Here is a 19,035-nt window from a genome sequence, read left to right as displayed (position 1 = left end):
TCTGGGCTGACGTGATGAGAAATTCCCCTCCAGTATTTTTACCTGTGGCAACAACTGAATCCTTAGCCTAGGTGATGTCCGCAGGGGGTGATGTAGGAAGACCCCAGGTGCTCATTCCTGTTCAAACTGGGAGCCCTGTGTCCAAGGGTCCATCCTTCTCTGCTGACCGCACACCATGGCGATTACTAAAACCGCCAACCGTGATGCTTACTGAAGGGGTTTCCTAGAAACCTGCCCTTGCTTCCGTCTGTTCTGAATTTACTCTTACCTACACTATCACCCTCTTGTCCTGCCTTTCCTGACTCTGAACGGATTATCTTTCCAGACCACCTTTTAGATGATTCTGCAAATCGAGAAAAGCAGCATGTAGGAGGAGGGGGTCTCCTGTGCAATCATTTGCTCACATGTTTTGTACATTTTGGTGGTGTTCCTCTTTTCACAGCCGATATAATCATCGTAAGAAAACTTCATTTGGGAGGGGGAATGTTTTTTTTAATTGGTGTATAGTTGCTTTCCAGGATTGGGTTAGTTTATACTATACAGTAAACTGAACCAGCTGTATGTGTACATTGATCGCCTTGGTGGGAGGATTTTTTATTTAATTCAGGATTTCAGACAGAGCTGCTCTCTGTCTGAATATAGGTCATTTCTGGGTTTGACCACTTCTTTCTTGATGCTTGCGATACTGTGTTTTATAATAAGAAATATATGTGTTTGGTCCTTGTCCCCATTTCTGGCACAGAGCTCCTAAAACCCTTGGAGTTTCCCAAGTGTTGAGAGCCTGAAAGGTGTCTCTTGTTATGTTCATGAGGTGTGCCCTTTGGAACTCACTCAAGGATGGTAGCTGGTTGCCAGGGAAACCAACCAGCAGCTAAAGGGTTGGAATTTTCATTCCCACCCCCTGACCTCTCGGGACGGGGAGAGGGGCTGGGGGTTGAGTCCATCACCGATGGCCAATAATTTAATCAATGGTGCCTGTGTCATGAAGCCTCCATAAAACCCCCAAAGGTCAGGGTTCAAATAGTTTCCTAGTTCGTGGAACACGTGGAGGTACCAGGAAAGTGACAACCTGGAGAGGGTTTGGGGTCCCCTGCCCCCTCCCCAGATCTCACCCTCTGCATCTGTCCCATCTGGCTTTTCCTGAGTTATCTGCTGTTATAATAAACCAGTGATCTAGTGAGTAAAATATCTCCTGACTTCTGCGAGCCATTCTAGCAAAGTAACTGAACCCCAGGAGGGGTCATGGCAACCTTCCATCTATAGCCGGTTGGTCCGAGGCACAGGTGACCACCTGGCGTCGGAATTGTGGTAGAGGGCGGGGTAGTCCTGGGGGACTGAGCCCTTCACCTGTGGGGTCTGAGGCTACCTCCAGGTAGATGTGTCAGAATGGAGTTGAATGGTAGGACACCCAGCTGGAGTCGCAGAATTGCTTGTTGGTCTTGGAAAAGCCACACTTGGGAACTGGTGATCAAAATCTTAGAGCTTTTCAGAGGTGCCGTATTAATTCTCCATAAATGCCCATATATTTATTGCATTTATTCCTAATTATTTCCTGAAATGCTGATGTTTGTTTCGGTTCTGAATATGGTTTATTAAAAATATTACAAACTCTGAACACATCAGAATAAAATATTTAAAAGTCAATAATAAATGAGCACACGTCATCACAGCATCTGCCACGCCCTGCTTTCCTCCAGAGGCACATTCCTTCCTCCCCCGAGACGTAACCCCTATCCCAGGTGTGGTGTTACCCATTCTCCTGTTTCTCATTACGTGGGTGTGTCTCTGAAACTTAATTTTGCATTTTTTCATCCTGACATAAGTAATGTCTGTGATTTACTTTCTTTGCACCATAAATTTGTTTCCTGGGGTCGTTGTAATAAATGACCACAAATCAGGTGGGTTAAAACCACAGGCATTCATCCTCCCCCATCCTGGAGACCAGACGTCTGAGGTCAAGGTGTCCGAGGGCCGCGCTCCCTCCAGAGGCTCCAGGGGAGGGTCCTTGCCGCCTCTTCCAGCTTCTGGGGGCTCCAGGCGCGTCCCTGGGCTCGTGGCCGCGTCCCTCCCGTCTCTGCCTCTTGTCTTCACGTGGCTTCTCCTCTGTGTCTGGGTCTCCCCTGTTCTGTCTCTTAGAAGGACCCTTGGATGTAGGGCCACCTCATCCAGGAGGACCACATCTCAGAACCTTCATGGCTGCAAAGACCGCATTTCCAAATACAGTCCTGTTCAGGGACTAGGGCTTCAACATGTCTTTTGAGGGGTCACAGTTTACCCCAAAGCACTTAGTATTAAATGTCGGCGATCTGCCGATGGTGATGCATGTAGAAGTAGGTTATTGCTTTGCATCCCTGTGAAGTCGTCCACCTGCACATACATCATGGTTCAGATTCATTCTCAGGGTCAAGGACACTTGGGTTCTTTCCTGTTACCGCAGCTTTGCCGTGAAGGGTCCTCCACGGATCTCCACATCTCACTTTCTCTAGGGAATATCACAGGCAGTGACATTTTAAGGCGAGAAGGTTCTCACGTGTTCACGTTTCCTGGGAATTCCATTTGGTTTTCCCAGTGCACAGTCCAGGTACTGAGAATTCCCAGTGGTTTACATCTTCATCATATGCGTTAAGTGTTGGACTTTTCAGTCTTTGCCAGCTTGGGTCCACTGCCGAGCTCTTCAGTCCTGGAGCAGGAAATGGCATTTGCTGTGTTTTAATTTGCATTTGCATTTTCCGCAGTATCCTTGTGGTGGAACGGTGTCCGTGGGATTCTTTGGCATCTGGACGCTGGCTTCTGGGAAATGCCTCTTCCCCGTGTTTCTAGGGGGTGTTTAGCCTTTGTGTTTTGGATTCGTCTCTGTTCTTTTTTCTGGCTGTAGATTTGTATCGGTTATGTATGTTGCCAGTACTTTTTCCTTTGTATTTTCTGCTTCAAGAACATACAAGAAAGTAATATTGTATGGTTATAACCAAAGATATTGGAACATAGGAGAAAAATATTTTGAAAATGGAGAAACAAAAAAATAGATACATGTATATCTGTGTGTATATCTGCACACACGTACATATACATGCATACATATAGATGGAGTATGTGGCATATATCATTTGTGGAATGCACATTGATTTATAACTTCCTAGATGCACATAGTTATATGGAAGATTATTTATTCAAGGGACATGATTCCTTCTCAAGTAATTTTGATATATTAAATACGGGGCTTCCCTGGTGGCCCAGTGGTTCAGAATCCACCTGGCAATGCAGGGGACACGGGTTCGAGTCCTGGTCCGGGAAGTTCCCACATGCCGCGGAGCAACGTAGCCCGTGCACCACAACTACTGAGCCTGTGCTCTAGAGCCCGTGAGCCACAACTACTGAGCCCGCGTGCCACAGCTCCTGAAGCCCGTGCGCCTAGAGCCCGTGCTCCACAACAAGAGAAGCCACTGCAATGAGAAGCCCGCGCACCACAAAGAAGAGTAGCCCCCACTCGTGGCAACTAGAGATAGCCCGCGCGCAGCAACAAAGACACAACGCAACCAAAAATAAATGAATGAATAAATTTATAAAAAAAGAAATATTGAGATTCCAAAATTTCTATCCCATTATCAGAAGAATCACATTATAACGGCCTCCCTGATGACAATGTTCAGTGTACTCTGAGCCTGTACTGCCTGTGGTGATGGCTTTGTGATTCATGGTATGTGGGAACGTGGAAATATAATTGCAAAATATAGGAAAACAATGTTAAAGAAAATAAAGTCTATTTCATTTTAAAAAAACAACAAAAAAGACAGAAACAAGATTTTACCAGTTCCATCCCTGACATCTTCTACTTCCTAATAGATTTGCAGTCTCGATTTTCTTTTTAGCCATATGCTTATTTAATCTGCATATAGGGATCAGACTGTCTCCTTTGTGTGCTGCTTTTGGAAATGTCCCCATCTACTCTCTAGGCAATTAAATAGTAGCTCATGTATCATTTGTCCTGGTAGCTAATTTGTTATTTTGAAGGGAAAACATCTAATGTTTCTCTCTGAAGAATACTTACACCTATTATCCTTTGTATATTATACTTTATCGTATGCTATGTTGTATATCATTCCTAGCTTACTTTTTTTTTTTGAGAAATTTATATATTTATTTTGGGCTGCGTTGGGTCTTCGTTGCTGCGCGCGGGCTTTCTCTTAGTGGCGGCGAGCGGGGGCTGCTCTTCGTTGTGGTGCGCGGGCTGCTCATTGTGGTGGTTTCTCTTGTGGCAGAGCTCGGGCTCTAGGCACACGGGCTTCAGTAGTTGTGGCGCACGGGCTCAGTAGTTGTGGCTCACGGGCTTAGTTGCTCCACGGCAGGTGGGATCTTCCCAGACCAGGGCTCGAACCTGTGTCCCCTGCATTGGCAGGCAGATTCATAACCACTGTGCCACCAGGGAAGTCTTCCTATCTTACTTTTTAAAAAATAAAGTATCAGTTTAATTTTATAAACACCTGACCTACGGGGCACAGGGTTAGACAACTATGGGTTGGTTGCATGGTTTTGAGAATAAAGTTTTATTGGCACACGTGGCTGCTTTCATGTTACAAAGGCAGAGTTGAGTAGTTACAACAGAAACCGAAAAGCCCACAGAAGTCAAAAGTATTTCTTGTCTGGCCGTTTGCAGACAAAGCTGGCTGGCTCTGACCTAGAGAGGGGACTGCAATTTAGTTTCCTTTCCTCCCTTATGTGGGTAGTGTGGGTCAGTACATTCCCTAGAAGGGGTGGTCTTTATTTCTCGAAAGATCCTGACCGTCGTGGAGCCTTATTCTGTGGGATTCTGTTCCCCAGCGACTTCACTGAGCACTTGCTTAGTGATATTTATCCTGAAGCTGGAGATCCCCTTTCTGTGCTGTTTTTTGACAAGTGTGGATGGTAAAGTTTTGATGATTTGTTTAAAAAAAAAAAAAGGAAGAAAGAAAAGAGAGAGAATTAAGAAGCTTTCTATTTCCTGCCCTTTTGCTTCGGAATAGTCTAATTGTCACGAGAAGCTTTTGAAAAGTGGAACGATTCCCTTTGAAAACTCTCAGGGTTTGGGAGTTTTCAGAAAAGGAATTCTAAGTCCGCTTTCAAAACGCCTTCATGCTTGTTGCTTGCTTGAGGGTTTCTTCCTCTTCTGTGGTTGGTTCTGGCAGCATCCTCCTATCGATAGAGTCGTCTGTTTCCAGTGTTAGACTTGATGTGTTTTTACTAAACCTCTTTCCTCCAGCTCGGGAATGCTCCTGATTCCAGTTGAATGAAGTCAGCTACTCCCCTGGGCTCCGTTTAGACCTTCGTTAACTCTTTTCAGTTTGCTTTTTCTCAGCTCACCTTTTAGTCTCTCAATTCTCGAGCAAAGGATGTTAAAATTTTTCAAAATTTACGTTCTTTCGCTAGCAAACATCCACGCTTCGACACACTCCCTATTCCTCCAGGAATCCCTGTACATCCCGAGAGTGTACGTGGTGTTCTTTCTTTGTGGTCCAACATGGAGGTGAAGCTTGCACCTGCGAATCATTTGTTAAAAATCTTTTGAACATCACATGCACATTTGGGTTTAAAATGTGCAACCACGGGGCACTGAGTAATGGTGCTTTCATACATAAGAGAGGAAATTATGGAAACTGTAGCATTCCATAGTGGAAGCCTATTTGTTACCATGGTAATAAAGCAAAAGTGATGTGAGTTGTAAAAAGAAAAAATTGTAGGACAGTGGCAGGCTCTGATGTCACCTTTGTAATGATGATTGTATGTCATCATTATACATATTATTTCGTTACACGTACGTGTGTGTGCATGCTTTGTGTGAAGTCTTCAAGGGTGTGCCCTCGGTCCCTGGGGGGCCGGGGGAGGGGGTCTAGAGGATTTATGTGTCTTTATGTCCCTTTATGTCATTTAATGGCATTCTTTTCTATCACTCCGAAACCTCTATTCTACACGTTATCAAAAGCTGTGGACTTGATTCCAAATTCAGAGCCCGGTCCCCTGGGTAAAACAGTTAGCACCTTGAAACAACCCAGCAGGTTGATACATTCATAAAGATAAGAGGCTTAATTGGTTCTTTCTACAAGCAAGTCAAGACCATTCCATTTGTCTGTGCCGTAGGGTCAGGGAAGGTCTTCAGAGGGAGGGAGTGCCCTTCAGGCATCTAGGAAGCAGTTAGTAGCGTCATAAATCAAATCTAGCTCCGATACAGAAAACCTGCATCTCCCAGAGGCCGTCGGGCCCTTGCATTTGGGGGTGTCATCCTGGCTGCCTCCCCCCACCCCGTCAAGGTCAACGTGTACCACGAAAACATCGTACCACGATTTTCAATGCTGACTACCTCTGGTCCCCTGGTCGGGGCTCCTGTCCAATAAGCCCTTTGAAATTCCCTTTAGCAGGTCTCCAATTACAAACCATCACGTCTCCCCTGTGGAGTGTGCCCTTGTCAGAATAACATATGTGGCTGGCCGTGGTTGGTTCCCTTCACCACGCATCTAAATCTGTCCAGTGAAGACGGATCGGAAAGTCTGGTTCTCGGGTGGATGCGCTCAGCGGCTGAGAGGCCTGGTTAAGCACCTCAAGGACACACGTCCAGGGAACCTTCTGTCTCACCTCTGCGTCCTGAGCTGCTCCGTTGTCGGGGACCAAACGTCCAAGTGCAAGCACGCTGTCCCGGCAGCTTAAGACATGTGACACCCCCAGTTGACATTCCATCATGTCATAGGGACCCGCCATCCGTGACTCCAGGCTCCTTGGAGGTCAGCCTCTCGCCGGAGATGCTGGGTGACCCAGGGGAAGCCCAAGGTCATCACAGGGGTCCTCATAAGAGAGGCTGGGGGGCTGAGGGTCAGAGAGGGAGAAGTGACGGCAGAAGCAGAGGTCACGGCTTCCCGGCTTTGAAGGTGGAACAGAGGACCACGGGCCAGGGGATGCAGTGGCCTCTCAGAGCTGCAAGAGGCAAGGAAACGCTCTCCCCACGACACCTCCAGAAGGAACACAGCGCTGCCCGCACCTGGATTTTCGCCCAGCTCCACTGTATGCTCCCGACCTCTTAGGATTTGAAGAAGATGATACCTTTGTGCTGTTTTGAGCCGCGATTTTGTGATGATTCCCAAGGGCCCCCAGAGGAAATTCAGCCACTCTCCTCTCCCCTTAGAGCTCAAGCGTCCAGACCATCGTCTTGTGGCTTTTTAGGGTCCTTGCCTTCAGATCCTGCCTTTCTGGGGCACGCTGATAAGACTCACCTCTCAGGTGGCGCCTGCGTCACCTACCTGTGCCGGGCGCTGCCCCGGACGCCACGAGGGAATCCTTCTTGAAGCATCAGCCCCTCCCATCCTGATGATGGCTTTGACGCAGGTCTTAGAAACGCCCAGATGACGCCCACGACGTGCTGGATGCCGCACAGCACTTTGTAAACATCGGCGTGTTTAGTCTGTATTCCAAGACCACGGGGCGGGCACGAATCCTGCCCCCAGTTTACCGAGGGGAACGTGGAGGGATTTTTTTTTTTAACATTAGAAACGATTCGGTTTTATGAATGAACATATATTAAAATTCACAGTTTATAGTATAGTCTAAATAAAGTCTTTCAAAAATCCACTGTAGGGTCCTCGATCGAAGCAAAGATGACAAGGATTCAAGAAACATCCTTCTCCTTCCGATACCGTGATCTGAGGATGGTGCACGTCACGCACCAGGCATGATGGAGTGTGTTTCCTGGGTGCCCTGTGCTGGCAAATGCATATCGGATTCTGAATAGACAGCAAGATGCTCTAAACAGTGCTCCCTCTGGGATAAATAACATCTCCCATTTTCTATACACCTTAGGAAAAAAAAAAAAAGATCACATCACCTCATGGGATTCCCTAGGAGGCAGGGAGCAGGGAGTTAGGGTGTGATGTCCTTCAGACTCGTGACATCTCTCTGCGCAGAGCTGTGAAGACAGTTAATAGGGCATCGGGAGGTATGTCCCAACATCGTACCAGGCAGCGGGTACTCCTGCTTCCTCAGCAATCTTCATGAGTGCTGAAAGGAGGAGGACGGTGTCAATGATCTGCCCTTGCAGTGAATGCAGGACACAAAAGGTGCAGCCCTTGGAGGGGGTTGAAGGCTGGGCTAAGGTCCAAGGAGCCTGAACCAGGCTGGGACCATCAGTGATGCAGAAATAGCTCAAGATGAGGGTGGCCATACTGTCATTTCTCCCTTGTCTGCTGGATCCCTCATCAGAACCCCAGATCCCCACAAATGGTGTGAGCTACCCCCATCTCCATTCTCCCCAGGACAACTGGTCCCAGCCCCAATGAGTGTCTTAGATGTTGGGTCTGGACCTCCTCCCAGGACGCACGATAACGGATGTCAATAGTGGTGTTATTACAGATGGCCAGTAGGCACACGAAAAGATGCTCAACATCACTAATTATTAGAGAAATGCAAATCGATACTACAGTGAGGTATCACCTCACACTGGTCAGAATGACCATCGTTAAAAAGTCTACAAATAACAAATGCTGGAGAGGGTGTGGAGAAGAAGGGAACCCTCCTACACTGTTGGGGGGAATGTAAGTTGGTGCAGCCACTATGGAAAACAGTATGGAGATTCCTCAGAAAACTAAAAATAGAACTACCATATGATCTAGCAATCCCACTCCTGGACATATATCCAGACAAAACTCTAATTCAGAAAGATACGTGCACCCCAGTGTTCCTAGCAGCACTGTTTACAATAGCCAAGACATGGAAACAACCTAAGTGAACATCAACAGAGGAATGGGTAAAGAAGGTGTGGTACATGTGTACAATGGAATATTACTCAGCCATAAAAATGAACAGAATAATGCCACTTGCAGCAACATGGATGGACCTGGAGATGATCCTACTGAGTGAAGTAAGTCACACAGAGAAAGACAAATGCCATGTGATCTCACTTACATGTGGAATCTAAAATATGGCACAAATGAACTTATCTACCAAACAGAAACACGCTCACAGACACAGAGAACACAGTTGTGGTTGCCAAGGGGGAGGGGAGATGGGGGAGGGATGGGTGGGAGTTTGGGATTAGCAGATGCAAACTATTATATATATAGGATGGATAAACAACAAGGTCCTACTGTAGAGCACAGGGAACTCTTCTCTATCCTGTGATAAACCATCATGGAAAAGAATATGAAAAAAGAAAGTGTCTCTATGTGTATAACTGAGTCACTTTGCTGTGCAGCAGAAATTAGCACAGCATTGTAAATCAACTGTACTTCAAAAAAAAAAACCCCCCAAAACAGCGATGTTGTAGGATCAGATGCACCCAGCCTACAGAGCAGCCCGTGGACTGGAGGGTATGGTGGGGTGGACCTGGGGTCTGGTTAGAGGCTGGTGCAGGGGTGCAGAGGGGCAGAAGGAGTTCGTTTTGAAAATGATTCTAGAGACCAAGTCACGCCGTCTTGACTGCTTGCCCGTGGAAAGTGAACCAAGAAAGACTCGGGTCATTGGGGGTTTCTGACTCAGGGGAGTCGGGGCGCATGGTGGTAGCTGTCCAGGAAACAGGGGAACTGGCAGGTGGGGATGGAAGGATGATTGACCCTGAGGTGTGTCCGTAGGGTCTCTACCTCTGGTTGCCAGCTGGGCTGCTCTGAGCGTCTGTGCAGCTCAGAGGTGCAGATGGAATTTGTGGCTGCACACATGCAGGCAGGAAGGGAGGTGACCCACGAGGCCGTGGGTGTGGGTGACGCACCCATCATGACTGATGAGGAAGATGGGGAGGGTTGGAGTCTCTGGAAGAAGCAAGACCTGGCCGTTCCGTGCAGCACCTCCCCTCCGTCCTCTCTGCCCCTCATTTTCGTAATTTGTTAATTCTGGATAATACCATCTCCTAAGACTGTTGTGAGCATTGCTGACATAATACATGGGAAAGCATTTGCAACACTGTAAAGCCCTGGATAGTTACGTAGTTATAAGGCATTCGTGTTCCCCTCTCACCGCACACAGCTCGCGGCTCTGTTATGCACAGTGTGAACCCCACCCTCTGCTCTCTTTCCTTCGCTTCATTTTATTTTATTTATTTAGTTTTTGTGCGCTTGTACCCAGCCCTCGACCCATCACCTCTGCTGGTTTTCCGCTCCAGGGGCGCGGCGGCTCTTATCTAAATGATCTCTGTTGGCTTTTTGGCTTCATGCAGAGAAAAACTTCAGCTGTAAATACACAGTGCTCTCCCCAGCTCTGCACCCCGGGCCCTCGGCGTGCGTCTGTCCTTCAGGGATTCCGAAGCCTCTGATAAAAGCCACCATGTTTCCTACCGGGGTTTGGCTTCCCATTTGAGACATCTCTGCTTTCTTACAAGTCTCCAAGAGGGTCTTAGTTTTTTTATTTTAAGCTGCAGGTAAAATGGGAGATGTTATTTATCCCAGAGGGACCACTGTTTAGAGCATCTTGTTATCTCTTCAGAATCCGACTCTCATTTCCCAGCCCATGGCACCCAGGAAACACACTTCATCGTGCTTGGAAGAGCTCCTATCAATGACAAGTGAACAGGGACAGATAATCCAGTTGTACTGGGAGCTGCAGCAGGTGTACCTGGGAGGTACAGCCTTCATTTTAAAAATCGTAGGAGGTACCGTCCTCAGACCCACGGTGTCATCAGAACAAGGATGTTTCCTGAACGCTTGTCATCTTTATTTTGATCAAGGATCCTACAGCGGATTTTTGAAATGCATTATTTAGACGATGAACTGTGAATTTAATATGTGTTCATTCATAAAACTGAATCGGTTTTAATATGTTAAAAAATCCCTGCATGTCCTCCTCTGTAAATTAGAGGCTGTATTTGTGTGCACGTCGTGGTGTTGGAATACAGATTCAATGTGCCAACATGTACGAAGTGTTTTCCAATAACCACAGCCTGGGTGCCATGGGGATGTTTCCGAGACGTGTTTCGAAGGCATCATTAGGAATGGGGGTGGGGGATGCTTCAGAAGGATTCCCTCGTGGTGTTCAGGGCAGCGCCTGGCACACGTAAGTGCTGCAGGAGTTTCTGCTGCTCCCACCGAAGCTGCTTGGACCAGTACCATGACCTCTTTTGTCTGTTGGGTTCTAGCTCAAAAGGATTTGGGGGAAGGTGTGCTGGTTATTTCCTCTTCATGCTTTTTGGATAACCTGAAGACATCCTCGTTTAAATATAGAGTTGGGACATGTAGTCATCAGCTCAGGCTGCCCCAGTAGAACACTGCAGACTGGGCAGCTTAAACAACAGACATTTGTTTCTCCAGGTTTCGGAGGCTGGGAGTCTGAGATTACAGTGTGGGCAGATTAGTCCCTGGCGAGGCTGTCTTCCTGGCTTACAGATGCCGCCTTCTTGCCGTGTCCTCACGTGGTGGAGAGGGAGCTCTGGGGCATCTTCTTTTAAGGACACTAATCCCATCCTGGGGGCCCCACCCTCATGACCTCATCTAACCCTAATCCCCTCCCAAAGGCTCCATCTCCTAATAGCACCCCGTCGGGGATAAGAGCTTCAGTGTATGAACTTGGGGGTTGCACACATTCCATCCATAGCAGGACGTATGCATTCACTGGACACCTGTTTCAGAAGCATCTCCCACCCGCCATGGACGTTGCTGGTCTCAGGTCTATGTGGCAGAACCTGAGCATCGGGGGCCGGACACCCACACAAACACCTGGCATCTGGGTGAGGAAGCTGAGGCTAACGGAGAGTGGGTGGCTTTAGCAAGGTCTCCTGGGTCACGAGAGGTGATGCAGAAATTGAACCTTGGTCCTGGGACCCGCAATTCTTTGGTGCCACTCCCTCCTCCAGAGGATGTAGCTAAATGTCCCAAAGTTAAAGTTGGGCGTGGGAGGGAGTGTGTGTTGTGCATGTGACCGAGTGTGTGTGTGTGCCTGCTTATACACACATGTGTGCATCTCAGCGTCTACCAGACTTCCTTCCTTTCACGCAGGCATGATGTGTCATCACCCTGATGGGTGAGGGTTAGGACAGTGACATCGGATGTCGGGAAGAAGAAATGCATAAAACCGTCCATTTCGTGAGCTGTCAAAACATTTAGGAATTAAAAAGTACAAAGGAAATCTCATTTCTTCTATCTTTATCATCTGCCCAGGGCTTGGAAATGTTCTGCAGATGCTCGGGGGTGGCTGTTTTTAGCCCAGCATCTATCATGTGTTTAAGTGGGATAAGTGGATGAGATTAATTCTCCGTGAGATGCATGAGCATGAAGAACAGCTCTTTTTTTTTTCTGTCCTTTTCTATGTCAGAGAACTACCTGGCTGGGCAGGGCCACCCTGGGTGAGTGTGTGTACATGCATGTAAGTGTATTTGTGTGCCTGGGTGTATATGTGTGTGCATGTGAATGCATGTGTGTGTGAATGTGTGCATGAGGGTATGTGTGTGTGCCTATGAATGTGTGTGCATGGCAGTATATGTGTGTGCATGTGACTGTGTGCATGTGACTGTGCATGGGGGTATATGTGTGTGCATGTGATTGTGCATGTGACTGTGTGCATGGGTGTGTGTGCATGTGAATGCATGTGTGCATGGGTATGTGTGTGTGCATGGGGGTATGTGTGTTTGCATGTGAATGTGTGCATGTAAATGTGTGCGTGTGAATGTGTGGATGGGTGTATGTGTGTGTGTGCATGTGAGTGTGTGTGGATGTGTGTATATGTGTGTGCATGTGACTGTGTATGCATGGGGTATATGTGTGTGTGCATGTGAATGTGTGTGTGGATGGGTGTATACGTGTGTGTGCATGGGGGTATATGTGTGTATGCATGGGGTATATGTGTGTGCATGTGAATGTGTGCATGTAAATGCGTGTGTGTGCATGTGAATGTGTGAATGGGTGTATATGTGTGTGTGCATGGGGGTATATGTGTGTGCATGTGAATGTGTGCATGGAGGTATGTGTTTTTGCATGTGAACGTGTGCCTGTAAATGTGTGTGTGTGCATGTGAATGTGTGTGTATGGGTGTATATGTGTGTGCATGTGACTGTATGCATGGGGTATATGTGTGTGTGCATGTGAATGTGTGTGTGGATGGGTGTATATGTGTGTGCATGGGGGTATATGTGTGTATGCATGTGACTGTATGCATGGGGGTATATTTGTGTGCATGTGAATGTGTGCATGTAAATGCATGTGTGCATGTGAATGTATGTGTGAATGGGTGTATATGTGTGTGGCATGGGGGTATATGTGTGTGAATGTGTGTGTGTGCATGGGGGTATATGTGTGTACAAGTGAATGTGTGTGTGTATGGGTGTAAATGTGTGAGTGCGTGTGACTGTGTGTGCACGGGGGTATATGTCTGTGGTTCGAAGTCCCTTTCCTTCAGAAACAGGATGATCAACAGATTTCCATTGCAATCCCGCTCCTGACAGTAGCTGAATTTTGGGCCCAGTGCTGTCCTTTGGGCATCCCACGCTCATGCCCGGCACACCACAGGCAGTACCTTCTGAAACTGCCATCCTTTTGTCTTAGTTGGACATGCGGACCACAAGCACTGTTAGCCAGACAAGAGGCCTTTCAACCTGTGGGGGAAATGGACCCCCAGATACGGCCCGCTGGAGGACCCAAAAGAAGCAGCCTCTAGAGAGGGCTGGACACGTCCCAGGGAAATCCCCGGAGCGGGGGAGTCTGCGGCTGCAACAAAGCAGGTCTTTCTGATGGAGGTGACTCACTCTGGGGGTGAAGCACGGCAGGGGGTTTCTGGGCATGGACCCCTGAATCCTCGGCCTGGAGAACGGTTGACTTACGAAGCAAGCTCGTCCCAGGAGCCGATTGAAGGATCTGTTTGCCAAGGAGGTGCAAATCCATCCTAACAGGAACATCTCAGACACCCCTGAAGGGAAGAGCAGTTCCTCTGTCTTGTGATAACGTATAACGGAAAATCACCTGGAAAATGTACGCGTGGGACCCTCCCAGCTCTCACCCTGTGGCCCACGCTCTGCACGTGGCTGTGCCCGGTCTGGGTTTTATCACAAAAGTGGAATCCCAAGGAGATGCCGTCTTGGATTCTGTGAGTCGTTCTTGGAAATCCTCAGCCCTGCGGGGGTCCTGGGTACCCCAGTACCTACAGTCAGTGGGTCCGGAGTGCAGGAGGACCCCAGAGACGTGTGGTGAGTGCCGTTAAGGAGAACCGAGGCCATAAGCACGCAGAGGCTTCGCCACCTGGGTGGACAGCGCCAGGAGCGAATCCCAGGACGCCCAGTTGAGGTGGAAACAGAACCCTGGTCCTAGCCACTGCCCCGGGAAGACAGGTAAATCCAACATCCGTTCCCAGAAAGCAGACTCAGGGCACATGCGACGTGCAGGCAGTGTCTGCTGTTGAAAATGAGTAAATCCTTTTTTCTTGGAGGATTTTTTGTTTAATACATCTGAAAAGAATGGCATATACAGAAAACCGGATGTGAGAAAGCATTGGAGCCACACTGACGCATTGACAAGGATGAGACTTGGGGCTGGTGGCATAGGTGACCTACGCGTTTCTAGAAGTTGGAAGCTGCAACTAAAATAAGATGAAAAAACCCCTATCAGCACTTGGGGAAAAAACCCCAAAACACTTCGGAGTCTTCATAAGGCTGCGTGTCAGATCAATATGCTTTATACTTTATAACTGACATATAACATTGTATAACTTTATCTCCATAAAAAAGTAGTAGAATCCTGTCTAAAGGAGCTCGTTGCTACAGTGAAATGAATGTTTTTTCCTGAAGAGACGTGACCCCTGACCCCTCCTGACCCCATGGCCACCCCTTCCCACCCCGTCCCAGCACATGAGAACACAGGCTTTCCAGTAACGCGTGTTCCCCTCTGCGGACTTCCTTGCAAACCTTCAGGCTCCTCCTGGGAGACGCCCATATGTTTCAGATTGTCTTCGTCAACTCATGTCTTGACCGTAGCGTCCCAGGATCTTGCTTCCTTGAGTATGGGACCCGGTAACATCAAAGGAACAGTTAACCTGGCTGCCCTCAGCAGTTTCCCATCTTTGTCATGTCCAGTGTTTTGGCAGGTGGGTACACAGCCCTCTTGGGAGATCACACGGGGAGGTGTTGGTCTTCCAGACAATACCTTCAAAGTCGCGGCTTCTCTGCCTGTCAGGTGGCTCCGTGGAGTAAAGGAAGCTTTGCCCTGCACTTCTTTTTTTAACCTTCTCCAGCCCGACTATAAGTGCCGGGGGACATTTGTCATCACGACTTCCGAGATAGCCCTTTTGAGCACGTCTGAATCCAGAAAAATGTGACCGTGGGGTTGTTTCCTGGCCTGCGTGTGTACCTGAGGGTCCCACAATGGTACCCTCTTAGAGGCACACGAGAAGGACCAGGGCTAGGCGCGTTGAGCGGATTTCCAAAAGTGTGTTACATGCGATGAGCTCCTGAAAAGTCATTGTCATGACAGTAAGATGAGGGAATTATGTAGGTTTCTGGATATTGAATCGTAGCCCCAAAGCCCCTCACTTACCACAAGGTCTAATCCCTTGACCTTCTCTGCCTGGTTCTTTTAATCCACTGGTTCTTTTTTTTTTTTTTTTTTTTGCAGTTTTAAAAAAATTATAGTTGATTTACAGTGTTTCAGGTGTACAGAAAAGTGATTCAGTTTTATATATATATGTATATTCTTTTTCTGATTCTTTTCCATTACAGGTTCTTACAAGATTTTGAATGTAGTTCCCTGTGCTGTACAGTAGGACCTTTACATATAATAGTGTGTGTCTGTTAGTCCCAAACTCCTAATTTATCCCTGCCCCCGTTTCCCCTTTGGTATCTGTAGCTCTGTTTTCTGTTTGTGAATCTGTTTGTGTTTCATAAATAAGTTCATTTGTATTATTTTTTAGACTCTGCATATAAGTGATGTCATATGGTATTTGTCTTTGTCTGACCTCACTTAGTATGGTCCATCCATGTTGCTGCAAATGGCATTATGTCATTCTTTTCCATGGCTGAGTAATACTCCATCACACACACACACACACACACACACACACACACACACACACACACACACACACACACACACACACACACACACACACACACACACACACACACACAGTTATATATATACACCCCACCACCCCACGTCTTCTTCTAATCCACTGACCGTGCCCAGGGACCAGCTCCCAACCCAAAACACAGGGTGTCTGGCGTTCAAACCTTCCTCCTTCCCTCCTACTGCCCGAGGTCCACTTTTCTCAATCTCTTCTCAGCCTTTCAAGCTTTTTCTTGAACCTACAGTTCTCCTGCTGTAACTCTCCTCACTGCATGGAAACCAAGAACCTTTCTGCCGTCTCGACGTTTCCACCTCAAATTGCTAAATGTCGTCCGTTCAACACAGAGGCGGAACAGTCATCTGCTCTGAGCCAACGAGGAAGCATTTCGGTTTCATCAGGCGTTGGCCAGACAGCAGAAACGAACACCACGTTGTAAACAACTGTACTTCAATAAAAATAAACTTTTTAGAAAAGAGTTGGAGACCTGAGTATTTACACTGGGGTCTTCGTATGCATCTGTCGAAATGGATTAACCCAATGTGGAAGTACAGCCCACTTGGGTGCACTTCCCTGCACCCATGGAGGCTGGGCTGCCCCAGCCTGTCCGGCCCGGCTTTGTGCCTGAGTCCATGGAAGAAGGTCAGAGGTGCTGTCTCACCCACAGTGTCTGTGAGCGTGGCGACCCCCGTGTCTCTGCTCTGAAAATTGACTTCTGTTCTTCTTCCCTTCTCCCTGCAGACCCCGGATGAGGGAGCCCGGACCTCCGTCTACGCGGCGGTCACCCCAGCGCTGGAAGGCCGTGGGGGCTGCTATCTTTACAACGAGAAAGAGACCAAGTCTCTGGGGGTCACGTACGACCTGGAGCTTCAGCGACAGCTGTGGGCCAGAAGTTGCCAGATGACGGGCATCGCCGATGTGACCCAGGAGGTCTTCTAGGGTTAGCCACCCGCCGGGGAGACCGTGATCTGCCAGGCGCGCGCAGGTGTGTCTGTGCTGGACCACGTGTCTGCGTCGTTCGCATCCCCCGCCCTTGGGGCTCTGTCTCCCCAGCGTCTCCCGTCGGCTTCCTTGCCCTGGGCTGGAACTTGAGGAGAAGAGGAATGCTGAGTGCGACCCCAAGCAGCTGGCCCTCAGCCATGAATCTCGTGATCCCCAATGTGTCCAGTTGTACCGGGTGCCCTGAGTCATTAAACCCTGCCAGCCACGCAGGCGGTGTTCTTGCTTAGCACAGAGGCGCCGAGGACCCTGGGTAGAAACATCCGGGTGAAACGAACACTTTCAAGGGGGCCTGGGACTCTTGGGCGCTGGTGGCTTTGAGAGTGTCCTGTGTCCCCTGTTCTCTCACTCGCAATTTGTGCCAGAGGTGCGGTTCTGATTTGTGGGTCCTGGAAAGGGAGAGACGTGAGCCTTCCTTAGTCTGTTGATCAAGGGTCATGTGACCACCCTAACCCTCTGCCCCACCATCTTTAGTGGGACCAGGTCCTAGGGGCTTCCTGCCGCCATTAGGGCATCTTTCAGGGCTCTCACCCTGTGACTCATGGAAAGACCCTCAACAGAGGGGTAGGGAATTCTCTAGGACACGGGGTAAGAAAGGGGGCCTGGACACCTGTCACCGTGGGGTCTGTGGGACAGGGTTGGGGCCTGGACCCTGTCACCATGGGGTCTGTAGGAGGGGGCCTGGACACCTGTCACCATGGGGTCTGTGGGACGGGGCCTGGACACCTGTCACTATGGGGTCTGTAGGACAGGGATGGGGCCTGGACACCTGTCACCATGGGGTCTGTGGGATGAGGCCTGGACACCTATCACCATGGGCATCTGTAGGATGGAGCCTGGACACCTGTCACCATGGGGTCTGTGGGATGGGGCCTGGACACCTGTCACCATGGGCATCTGTAGGATGGAACCTGGACACTTGTCACCATGGGGTCTGTGGGATGGGGCCTGGACACCTGTCACCATGGGCATTTGTAGGATGGGGACTGGCACCTGTCACCGTGGGGTCTGTGGGATGGGGCCTGGACACCTGTCACCATGGACATCTGTAGGATGGAGCCTGGACACCTGTCACCGTGGGGTCTGTAGGATGGGGCCTGGACACCTGTCACCATGGGCATTTGTAGGATGGGGACTGGGCACCTGTCACCGTGGGGTCTGTGGGATGGGGCCTGGACACTTGTCACCATGGGGTCTGTGGCACAGGGACGGGGCCTGGACACCTGTCACCATGGGGTCTGTGGGATGGGGCCTGGACACCTTTCACCATGGGGTCTGTAGGATGGGTACTGGACACCTGTCACCATGGGCATCTGTAGGATGGAGCCTGGACACCTGTCACCATGGGGTCTGTAGGACAGGGCCTGGACACCTGTCACCATGGGGTCTGTGGCACAGGGATAGGGCCTGGACGCCTGTCACCATGGGGTCTGTGGCACAGGGACGGGGCCTGGACACCTGTCACCATGGGGTCTGTAGGACGGGGCCTGGACACCTGTCACCATGGGGTCTGTGGCACAGGGACGGGGCCTGGACGCCTGTCACTGTGGGGTCTGTAGGACGGGGCCTGGACACCTGTCACCGTGGGGTCTGTAGGACAGGGACGGGCACGGGGCCTGGACTAAACCAATCATGGGATTCAGCTGCACAGAGTTTGCTGGTCTGCACATTCCCTCACCATTTTTTAGGGCCTTAGTCTAAGAATGGCAGCTTTGCTGCCCACTTGCCCTTCAGTGGTCACATGAAGCCTCTCTCCTGGTATCTGCTTCTTCATTTCATCGTCTGTTAACACAGGCATGTTCCTCTCCTGGAGATGTGTGCAGGGCTTGGATTCTACTTCAGACCACAATACTAATGTAATAACAACAATCATGTCGAATGCCCCGTGCTTCCCTGGATTTGGGTGCCCATCGCAGTCTGTCAGGCTCTTCCTGAACTAGTTTCATCATGGACCTTCCAGGGTCTGCAGACACCTCATCTTTCAGCAGCGTGACGGCCGCCCTCTATGCCTTGGAAACAGGTCAGTGGTGGGACCATCCTGGTTTCATCCAGTTCCCT

General features: G+C 49.2%; 1 protein-coding gene across 1 annotated transcript in view; it reads left to right on the top strand.

The window, feature by feature from the left end:
* The window catches only part of DHRSX (dehydrogenase/reductase X-linked), a 193,005-nt gene extending 175,816 nt beyond the window's left edge, over positions 1 to 17,189 (top strand). The window contains exon 7 of the mRNA XM_082864175.1: positions 16,720 to 17,189. Within this exon, the coding sequence (XP_082720301.1) occupies positions 16,720 to 16,917 (198 nt within the window). The 3' untranslated portion in view covers positions 16,918 to 17,189. The remainder of the gene's footprint in view (positions 1 to 16,719) is intronic.
* The last annotated feature ends 1,846 nt before the right edge of the window (positions 17,190 to 19,035 follow it).

Source organism: Leucopleurus acutus (assembly GCF_964270905.1).
Source record: "Leucopleurus acutus genome assembly, chromosome: X".
Taxonomy (NCBI): domain Eukaryota; kingdom Metazoa; phylum Chordata; class Mammalia; order Artiodactyla; family Delphinidae; genus Leucopleurus; species Leucopleurus acutus.
Note: the sequence above shows the minus strand (reverse complement) of the source record. Positions and strands in the feature narration are given on the sequence as shown.